The 11515-nt window shown below is 35.1% G+C and overlaps 2 protein-coding genes across 3 annotated transcripts; one reads left to right on the forward strand and one right to left on the reverse strand.

Moving 5' to 3' along the window:
• The first annotated feature begins 2706 nt into the window (after window positions 1–2706).
• Window positions 2707–6045, forward strand: LOC105170672 (Ankyrin repeat family protein). 2 transcript variants are annotated; one of them, XM_011091539.3, is made up of 4 exons: window positions 2707–2995; window positions 3211–3818; window positions 3895–4304; window positions 4960–6045. In XM_011091539.3, exons 2-4 carry the CDS (start codon window positions 3473–3475, stop codon window positions 5833–5835), a joined length of 1632 nt encoding a protein of 543 aa, XP_011089841.1. In that variant the 5' UTR covers window positions 2707–2995; window positions 3211–3472; the 3' UTR covers window positions 5836–6045. The 2 variants fall into 2 exon arrangements, with proteins under 2 accessions (XP_011089841.1, XP_020552207.1); XM_020696548.2 differs by having other exon boundaries at window positions 2707–3818.
• Window positions 6046–7334: 1289 nt separating this feature from the next.
• LOC105170861 (uncharacterized protein At1g24485) lies at window positions 7335–11168 on the reverse strand. Its single transcript, XM_011091782.3, has 8 exons — window positions 10759–11168; window positions 10136–10658; window positions 9297–9775; window positions 8862–8994; window positions 8395–8463; window positions 8011–8082; window positions 7840–7911; window positions 7335–7739 (listed from the first exon to the last, which is right to left on the reverse strand). The coding sequence occupies exons 1-8, from the start codon at window positions 10859–10861 to the stop codon at window positions 7571–7573; spliced, it is 1620 nt and encodes a 539-aa protein (XP_011090084.2). The 5' UTR covers window positions 10862–11168; the 3' UTR covers window positions 7335–7570.
• Between the last annotated feature and the right edge of the window lie 347 nt (window positions 11169–11515).

Here is an 11515-nt window from a genome sequence, read left to right on the forward strand (position 1 = left end):
AACTTCATGAGCCTCCTATATTTGTCCTTGAAAAAGCATCTAATAGAAAGAAAAAAAAAAAAGGATAAATTATAAATATCCTCCTTTGATGTTTGTCATAATTACGAATACTCTCTCATTGTTTAAAAAATTATAAATACCACCTGATGTTTGAAGAAATTATGTAAACTTTGAATGGAGGTATGAAATTGCAACTTTGTCCTTACTGTATTTTTTTATATTTTTTTTAAAAAATTAAAAACTTATAAAAATAGGGTGGATGAAAAAATTTTAAAAGTTATAAAAAAAATATTCACTTATTCTAGAAGAATTAAAAAATTTAAAAAGTAAATAAAATTATAGTTTTTAATCCACAAGGCATTTTGATTAGTTCACCATAGAAAATAATTGATAACCTAACGAATTGTTTTAATTATTAGATAACTGTTAAAATCAGAAGGTATTAGTAATATTTCAAACAACAAAAGAGTATTCATAATTATAAAAAAATTACGAGAAATTATTATAATTTACTCTAAAATTTATAAATTATTTAAACTCCTCGTTTGCAATGAGTAGGAAACGCACGTCAATATCGCATGAAATGGTTAATAGATCTACATATTCCCTTGTGAAAAATGTATTAGTTGGTAATTAAAAAGCAAGAGTCGTGGACAGGGAAAAGGACGCTTTTCAAGAGGTCAAAGAAATCCATCATGCATTTGGCGATTACTGAGAGTCCACATGCAATCAAAGAGAAAATATCTTTTGGACTATGATTCTGTGGGGTCTATTTATTTTTTTTTTCTTTTCTTTTTTTCTCTCCTTTAAATTATTTAATTATAAAAAATAAATTATTTACATTCAATGAGGTTTCTAATAACTATAAAGATGCCGTCATATTTAAAAAATTATGAATACTTTTAACAAATAGAAAGTAATGTAATCTCTCAGATCTCGATAATGGATGGAATTATTATTTTATTCTTACTAAAATTTAAACAAGAATATATGCACAAATATAAAAAAAAAATTAAGAGTGGATAAAATTAGTAATCCATAAGCCACATTAGACCATAAAAATATTTTAGAAAATTAAAAAAGAATATATAAAATTATAGTCTATAATACAAAAGGCCATTTTAGTACATTTACCAATAGAACTGATTGAAAACATAAATATATATAAGCTTAGCTTCCTACTCGTTTACAAAAATAGAAAAAATTAACAATTAATTCGTGTTTGTAAATTTTTAAGCTCGTTTTGCACTTGATCTGATTAGTAAAAAAAAAAAAAAATATATTCAAAATATTAAATTATTTGAGCTTAATTCATTTTTATGAAATTAAATATTGTTCAAACATAAATTTTTAAGTTCAATCATAATTAAAATAAATTTGAATTATAGTAGATTCAACTCAACTCGATCTATTTACATCCCCAAATATTATTTTCTACATGTTGGGGGAAATTTTTTGGTTACGAAAAGAAAATATTTATTATCCAGATATTCAAATATATATATATATTATATTATCAAATTTGCCCTCCTCATTCATTTAACTTTTTAAATAAGATTTCAGTTTTAAATCGAACTTTTATTTTTAAAAATCATTAATTATAATTATTAATTTTTGACAACAAAGTATGAAAGTACGACAAATGTCGTACCCATATCAAAATTGAAATATAATTGAATATTATACTGGATCAAAAATAAAAATATAATTTTAGAAGTAATTAGAGTGTATATAGGGGCAGTGGAAGCCCACACTGAGAAGTGGCGCGTGTGCTTAACTGCAAAAAGAAAGGATAATTACAATTTCCTCCTATAAGATTTGGTGTACTATATGTATGGTTTAGAAAATTATATCTAATATTTCTGATATTTATATTTATTTAGCAAATAAGTCCCTCTATTGATCAAAATTCACTAAATTTATTGATATTAACAAAAAAATTGAATAAAATTTACCATTAATTGACTTATTACTGATTTATAGTAAGTCAAATAAATTTTTTCTGACTAAACTACTTTTACAAAGGTGAAAATATACCTGCTCACGTGCATAACGTATGAAGATATATAAAAGTAATTTGATCAAAAAAAGTTATTTTACATGGAATAAATTCGTAACAAATCACTCGTCGGTAAATATGAATTTTTATTCTTCTTGTATATTAATATTAATAATTGATAATTTTTGACTAATTGGGTAATTATTTATTATACGAAAGCAACTAGAGATATTAGATATAATTTTTTAAATTATAAAAAGTGATATATAATTACATTAAATTTTAGGGGAAGAGAATGTTATTATCTGGAAAAAGAAAAAGACACCAAATAGCTAGGAGGGACATGCAACGCGCGCTGTTCCGTTATTACCGTTGGTATGCTCTTCATCTGCCGTTCCCAGACTTCCTTTTTACCCTTTTTTTTTTTAAGAAATCTTTTATAAAGATACTAAAAAAGAAATTATATTTATTTTTGTTATTAAATTCCTTTTCTAAATCCTATACGAAAATTTTTTAAAAAAAAAAAAGAAGAAAAGAATATTTATTTTGATTATCAAAATCCCGGCAGCAGCCACCCCATCATCGTCACCTTTACAAAAGGTCCATCCTTTATTATTAACTCCTGTTCATCTTTTGATTCAAGAGCTCTGTGATTCAGACCACTACATATATATATATATATATATATATATTCAAATATATATACAGAATTCATGTGTATGCAAAGGTTTTGTTGCATACATGTGCCTTTGATGGCCCCATTCCCTTAACCTCTAGCATTTGTTCCCTTTCCCCTCAGCTTTCTGTTTTGATATGTGAAAAAACAAGAGAGAGAGAGAGAGAGAGAGAAGCTAAATCTTGTTTTTCTTTCATCTTTTTTCCTAAAACCAACTACAGATTGCTATTTTTTTGATGATATAGAATTCTTGCAATTTATGGCCCTTTTGGTTTTTAAATGAGGAGAGGGCAAAAGTTGGCTCTTTCTTCACAACCAAGGTAAATGTTTGGGCTTTCCCTCATTCTTGATCCGCCAGTTGTAATCCATTGAGGATTTAAAAGACATATAAATTTATTAGAGAAAAAGAAACAAGCCCTTGTTGGTTGCAGGAGAGATTATTATTTTTTTCTTAATCTCAAGAATCTTGTGTATTATTTGATTGAGTTTATCAAATAAAAGGGAAGAAATTGATTCATGTCGTTGCTATGAGCAGGGCCTTGGATTGGATACATTGATAAGAATGGAGAGTTCTAAGCATGAAATTCAAGTCATAAGCGTCGATGAATCCGAACATGTCCCTCTTGTTAATTGTTCTTCAATAAATAGTGTTCTTGATTTCTCTGGTCGGCGTAGTTGGGAATAAAGATGCGATTGTTGATTTGGGTATTTGAAGGGAGGAAGAAAAGGCATTCTTGTTTTTGTTGTAGATTGTTAGCATAAGGTGTGGGGAGAGACTTCATTTTCTTTTCAATAAGATGGAGGATGCAGCACCAGCAGGGCAACCGCCCACCGCCGCCCGGAAAAAGATGACGAAACAGCTGACCGGGAAACGGGAAGATACGCCGCTGCATTCTGCTGCTAGAGCTGGGAATGTCGTTGCGGTGAGGGATATCATCAATGGTGCTGCTGGAGAGGAAGAATTGAGGGAGTTATTGTCTAAGCAAAACTCAGCTGGGGAAACAGCTTTGTATGTAGCTGCTGAGTATGGCTACTTCGAGTTGGTAATGGAGATGATCAAGCATTACGATTTAGTGGATGCTGGAATCAAGGCTAGGAATGGATTTGACGCGCTTCATATTGCTGCAAAACAAGGGGATTTGGGTACATTTTCTTGGCATAGAACCCTGTCTTTCTGATACTTTTTCTTATACTTAATCGATCCGTGTTTGTGCTGCAGAAGTGGTGAAGGTGCTAATGGAGGCCCATCCGGAGCTGTCTATGACTGTGGATACAACAAACGCCACAGCTCTGCATACGGCTGCCACTCAAGGGCATATAGAGATTGTGAACTTTTTCTTGGAGTCAGAGAGCAGCCTGGCCACCATAGCAAGAAGTAATGGGAAAACGGCCCTGCATTCATCAGCAAGAAACGGACATGTACAAGTTGTGAAGGCCCTTGTGGATAAGGATCCAGGGATCACGACACGGACCGATAAAAAGGGGCAGACTGCTCTTCACATGGCTGTTAAGGGTCAAAATCTTGAGGTGGTTGAGGAACTGATCAGGGCGGATCCTTCTACCATTAATATGGTCGACACTAGGGGAAACACTGTGTTGCACATAGCTACCCGGAAAGGCAGGGCTCAGGTAATTGGCATTATTATCTTGCATTCTTGATGTTATTCTATTTATCAAATTAAATTACTGCTCCTCCAATAGATTACTCCGGTGAAGTTTCAGCTGTTTCTTTCTGTTCTCTGTTGTATTTATGAACTATCAGTTCCTGGTAGGGTGATCAGATTTACTAGTTCCATTGATTTATTCTGTCTACTGATTAGAAATTTGTGCTACTGAAGTTGCTGTTCAGCTAAGATGGTCACCAGTCCATGAATAATCTCTAACTTAACGACGTATGACTAAACACAGTGCCTTTCCTCTTCATTTTGGCCAGAAATTTGCTGAAAACACACAGTAGAAATTCCTAATTTGACAAACTACGCTACAGAATTTCATGAAAACTGCTACTCTGCTTTTCGTTTGTAGTATTTTGCAGCAATATATGTTAAGTACGTGTCTTATTTTAGCATATGGTTATTGCACAACAACTCTTGTAATGTGCTGGATCAATCATGTTATGAATCAGAACCATCGGTCCTCAGAATTCACCTCAGACAATCTTGGTATCTTGTCTTAGAATGAAATTACTTATATTAGCAACCATGGGCAGAAATTAGTCATCAGCGATTCTTGGAAGTTCATGTAGGTAGAGGACTAATTATTTGACTCTTGTTTATCTTTGCAGATTGTTAAGATGCTGTTGAGTCACAATGAAACAGACACAAAAGTCGTGAACAGGTCAAACGAAACTGCCTTTGACACAGCAGAGAAAATGGGACATTTAGATATCACAGCTATTCTGCAGGAGAAAGGCGTTTTGAGTGCCAGGGTAATTAAGCCTCAGTCGACAAATCCAGCAAGGGAGCTAAAACAAACCGTGAGCGACATAAAGCACGAAGTCCACAATCAGTTAGAACACACTCGCCAAACAAGAAAACATGTGCAAGGTATTGCCAAACGCCTCAACAAAATGCACACCGAGGGGCTAAACAATGCCATCAATTCCACCACAGTCGTGGCTGTGCTCATAGCCACCGTTGCATTTGCAGCCATTTTTACGGTTCCTGGTGACTACGTAAACCGTAGACATATTCCACCCGGGCTTTCCCTGGGGGAGGCAAATATATCTCCGCAACTCCCGTTTCTGATCTTCTTCGTCTTTGACTCGGTCGCGCTATTCATTTCCCTGGCTGTTGTTGTGGTGCAAACCTCGGTCGTCGTTATAGAAAGCAAGGCAAAGAAGCAGATGATGGCGATAATAAACAAGCTAATGTGGCTGGCATGCGTGCTCGTTTCAGTGGCATACTTGGCATTGTCATTCATTGTGGTAGGCAAGCACGAACGGTGGCTAGCGATTGGAGTGACGGTTATAGGAACTTCCATACTGGTAACTACACTAGGCACGATGTGTTATTGGGTAATAATGCATCGGATTGAGACCAAGAACAAACGGAGCATACGCAAGAACTCTCCGGGTAGTAGATCAAGATCCTGGTCAGTATCAGTACTGTCAGATTCAGAGGTTTTGAATAATGACTTCAAGAAAATGTATGCCATTTGAGTTGAGAGCTCGCTCTTCTTTCATAGGTCACATTTCGGAGTTTTGTGATCAGTCCTTTTAGTCACTTGATATTAGGATGATGTAAGTACTTCAGTACTTGAATTTCTTCGTCTCCTAAAAGGGAAGAGATCCGGAAGAAGGACAAAATGAGAAGTAAAATTGTAGAAATCATGACTATAACATTATATATTGTGAACAAAAATTTTATCATCTCTTAAAATCAAAACACACGAAAAATTGTGAAAAATGAAATATTGTCTCAAATAAATTGAAAAGTGTACAATCTTATTTTATCCCCTCATTTTTCTCTTCAAAAGCAATATCTATAAGCTCGACAAAATTAAAGGTGAAATCTTCACGTAAATCTCTTTGGGACTTGATTTGAATTTTTTATGATGTTAATACGAGGGTTCATGCCTATAATTTTAAATTAAACTTATAATCTTGATTATCTATTTGAGGATTCACATGTGAATTTTCTCCTTGAATATCTTTGAAATTTGAATCTAGATATTTATAATGTTAATTCAAGGTTAACGCCTGTAATCACGAATCAAACATTTTAATTCGTTGTGCACTTTCGAAAAATGACTCAATTTTTGCTTTGAGCACCTTGAGTATTCTTGAACTCGACAAATTTCGTGGAGAGAATTCTCCTGGACCTTAGCTTCACCTTTCTTTCTGTATATGTGTCAAATGAGCTCTAAGGACCTTTTCATATAGCTTGAAGGTATATCAAAGGTTTTCAATAAGCATAATGCCGAAAGATTTAAAATGCACCTATTTTATAATAGACACTCGGTGGAAAATCCACAAAAAGTAAGCACTGCGGTTGGACAAGCACTGTGCCCCAAACCGCCTACTCTGTCAAACTGACAAAGCATCTTCACTTCTCGAGCTTGACTTTGGAGAAGTTTGAAAATAGGGAGACTTATGATGTGGAAGCAACCACCTGAAGATAGTAAATGCAACAAATGCCCAAACTTTTCTATTAATTACAAATCAAGTTAAGTTTCATGCCTTTTTATTCATATTGTTCCAATTAGGCTCGACTTGGTTCAAATCCAAGTATGTATAAACTCATTCTGACTATATAATCAATTCTGATTTCATAGTTCAAGTAAAATTGGACAACTTGAGAAATCAATAAATGCTAGCCCTCCATGTTCGGGTATAATTTTTGTCAGCAACTCTATTCTTTCGATCTTTATGACCTATATGACCTTAATGAGTTAGGCCCCTATACGATCTCACTAAGTTAGGTATTGGAGGGCTATAGCCGGGCCTTTCCAGTGTGGTTTAAACAGTTTCTTACTTGCAGGTCACGTATTTGAGAATCAGAGCTAACCTGAACTTATTTGGATCATTTGTGTACGCATCTAAGCCAAACAGGCCTACCAATTTCAGATACACATAAAATTATATAATAAATAATTCTCTTTTCTTATCAACAAAATAAAAAAATTTAAAATACTAATCAAAATTAAAAATTACAATAATTTACAAATTTACAAAAAGTTATTTTCAAGAATAAGATATCGTCTAACATGTAGCAAAAGATGACAAATAATTTTCATATACACGGAGTATAAGTCAGTCCAAATGCATCAATCAGTACATAATGCAAAGAAGAATATATATTTCACCTAGATAAGCAAAAATCATAAAATCCTTTCCCTCATCCTCCGAGACACATAATAACATCCCAGAAATAAGTCTGCAAGTTTTGCTGCTGCTAGAGCAAGTTTTCCCAGAAATACTGTAGCATGATGAAGGATGGTATTATGGCCCCAGACATTATTGCCAAGATGCTGTTGTCCTTCTTGCTGCAGCCAGAAGAGCCCTGTGTTGAATTCTTGGGCGAAGCCGGACAAGATGTGCACAGGTTAGGATTCCCAGTCACCCTGTAATATCAACAGCAACAACAACATTGTACTAATCCATGCATTCTAATATATATGTTAACGGAAATTCATTGTAATTAGCTGTTGTTAGGTAACTTACACTAGATCTAGGCCATTTTTGTTTGACAGTGAAGCTGGTATCGAACCGTTGAACTGGTTGTTTGCAAGATTCCTGGCAGAGAATTTTTATTCACCTTAATGGTTCTTATAATTTTATTAGTGGCATATATTCCCGTAAATGTACATATATTTTGGATACCTCTCCACTTACAATGTTTTGAGCTGTGGTAATGTGCCGAGGAAATCTGGAATTGGCCCTTGCAAGCTGTTATTGTGCAGATCTCTACAAAATTCAACAAGATAATGAGAAAGTAGAGTTTAGAATAGAGTAAATTATATTGATATTTCTCGAGTTTAGGTCTAATTTATAAATACCTGTTATTTTTTGTAAAATTATAAATGCACCTTCTAAAGCTGTACTTGTAATGTACAAACATATGTCGAAATAAATTACACTAACACCTTTTAGGGGTATACTTGTAAACGGGTATTTATGTTAGACCTAGTTTCAGAAACTTTTTATATAATTTACTGTTAAAATAAATCAAAGATTCATTTAAAGTAGCAAATATGTATGTCCTCAGCTAAAACTCACATTATTTGCAGAGCATCCATGGAACTAAAATCTGGAAGAATCCCAGAGAGGCCGAAGCTTCCAAGAAACCTGCCAAATGTTTAACAAATTAATTGATGAAAAGGGTAAAAACAAGAAAGAAGAAAAGAAATGAAAAATTGAAGTAAATTAATTAGTTTGCCAGTGGAAGAACGGCAATGTATACAGCCAGTATGATCTTTTATTGCAAATTAGTGTTGGTTTTTGTATTACACTTCACATGTATGTGGGATTGGATTTCCTGTTTCAAATTATATTACATCTTTTGTTCATTTAACATATATACGCCATGTATAAAAATGTTCCTGTCATCTATTTTATTTACATAAAAAAATAAAATCTTATGCTAATAGTATCAGACCATTAGCAAAAAAAGTCTTCTTCAGACGTCAGAAAGAAAAAGAAAAAAAAAACTGGAGCAATTGAATTTGAGATAAAGGGATTATTACAAAGCTGTAACACGAGGTACAGGATCAGTGCTGCAATTGATCCAATCCCATGTATAAGGTGCTGGAAGACAAGGATCACCACTCCAACCTTGTAATACACCAAAAGCTTTTTGCAGAGAAGCTAAGCCTTTCACTAATTCATCAAAACAAATACCCAATATTAAGAAACAAAACACTAAATGCATTCTTTAATTAAATCGGCAATCTGATACTCGTCGACGCACATGGCGCAGGCGCAGTACTCCATGATGAGTTTGTGTGCAATAAGGCCTTAGAGATTTTTACATAACGCTCTGTTGCGTTTGGTCCGAAAATATTTTGTAGACTCGGTATCTATTACGTTGTACGAGAAAATTTCGAAAATATTTGTGAAATTAGACCATTCGCAAGAGTCTTGATATAATTTACCCTAAATAAATAATTTGAATTACTAACCATCTTTGTTGTTGGTTCCATTGGCTAGCGCATCTCCAATGACAAAGATCTCCATTGCATTGATGAGAGGGGGAAGCGTCGTGAAATTCGTTGGCACAAGCGAAAGCGTAGTATTCACTGAAGCCGTGAGGTTACTAGTATAGAGTTCAGTGCAGTTCTCGTAAGGTGGCGAAAACGGCTGCGAGAAGGGCTGATTGTCCTTGAAAAAACTGAAGGACCGGTTTTGGGTTGGTCCCAACTCAGTGACCTCGGAGAAGTACCAATTCACGTAGACTGGAGCTGGGACAAGTGGGAATCCCATGGGCAATTGTAGGGTTGAGTTAGGGGTGACTGCAGTAACTGCATTCTTTAGCACTGCAGGTGGTGGCCGGTCTGCTAATATTAAACCTATGCTGAAGAGGGCACTGCTCCGGACTGGGATCATTCCGGGGCTGATCACTTCAGGAGTCCATAATCTGTCGTAAGGGTCGTCTGGGAACCTACACTTCCAGCAATTGCTAATTAATAATCACCATTTACACTTCTAGTCATTTAACATATAACTCGATCTTTTATTGGTCTGATCATCTTCATCAATTAACAATTATATTAAATGGAAAGATCATGTGCCACACACCTGAGTCCGTGAAGGAGGTACAGGAAGAAACAAAAAAGAAAAAAAAAAAAATATATATATATATATATATATATATATTCTTGTCTAATTTAACAATTAATTAACGAAAATGATCAAAATGGTAAAAAGATGTCAGTTTAGAGGCAAAAACTATAAGTGGTAATTATTTATGAAAGAGAGAGTGTAAATCTCCGGAACTTGGAACAAAGAAAAGTATTAGTACCTGATAGTCGCATTTGATCCGAAAGCAACCCTTCTTCTCAAGAACAATGGATAATTGCCATCGACATTCACATACATGTACGACTCCAGCCCGCGCACTTCCAGGGCGGATATGAAGGGAAACTGCCCTGGATTCGTCTGAGCAACGCATACGCTAATCGTATCCTTCTTCATAACATAAGTCACCTCATAATAAACATACTCCGTACTCGATGTCTGAACCGTGGCCCAGTGGTTCCCGTCAAACTGGAGATCAAACGTTGGAGGCGAAGACTTACCGTCGTAGTTCCCGTAGTAAAACGTAGCACGCACGAGGACGCGCCCTTGTCTCACCGAGTCGATGTGATAACAGTTCTTCTTCCGAGTGGTGAACAGACGCAGGGTGTCCATCACACGGGAGATTGAATTACTGGATTGCACGGAACGGGATTCCCCGCCCTGCACGTATTCGTCGTCTCCCGTCCAGACGATCAAGTTGTCATCCTTGTACGAGTCTGATGATCCGCAATCAATGCTCACAGAAACTGCAAGAAACATATGAAAATGTTGTAGAGTTGGGAACATTGGAAATGGATCATTTGGCAATCAAGTCGAAAGTATAGGAGTAAGGATAAAAATAGTTACCATCAGCCGAAACCGATAGAATGCAGAGAGCTAAAAGAAGACAGGAGAGCAGAGGAGCAGCCATTTCAAGCGGAATCTTGAAGAGAAGAGATTTTCTTTTCATCAGCTATTATTGGTATATATCAAGTCTTGATACAATTATGGTCCTCAATACATGTTCGAATATCGATTGAGCTCCAGTACTATATTCCCTGGACATGCTCAAGAAGTGGAGCTTGTTTATTGAAAGAAAAACAAGGGGGGACGACGAAGTCTTTTATGGTATTAAATGTCTTGCAAGAAGATTTGTTTTTGTAAGTGATGATGAGTTTGGTGGCTGTTGTCATATGGAGAAGGCTCATCACATTCTTCTGCAGTTGACAATTTGTTTTTCTTGGCAATTTACACACACAAGTATGCATAAAACAACAATGACAAACCAATATTACAAAGCTTGTAAATGCAATATTGAAAGGGAGAGGTGGAATTAACTTATTATACCACTCTTTCTGCAGGTTGGTGTTCAATGTCAACTATTATGTGCAGAGGTACATAAGAAATTAGAGCTCAGTTCCTATGAACAAATTGCTCAGAAAATGACCAAGTCAAAGTCAATGCCCAAAATTGAAATTTCGTTGGAGGCATGATGAGTTCACCAACTAGGCTAGACGAAAATTGAGTTTCTACGGATGCCGTTAAAGTTGACTTAAATAACAAGTGAGTTGACTTGAGATCTCGAGTCGAAGGAAAACATTATAGTCTTTGGCGGAGCTGTGAG

Source organism: Sesamum indicum, linkage group LG9 (assembly GCF_026168435.1).
Source record: "Sesamum indicum cultivar Baizhima isolate 11 linkage group LG9, ASM2616843v1, whole genome shotgun sequence".
NCBI classification, from domain to species: domain Eukaryota; kingdom Viridiplantae; phylum Streptophyta; class Magnoliopsida; order Lamiales; family Pedaliaceae; genus Sesamum; species Sesamum indicum.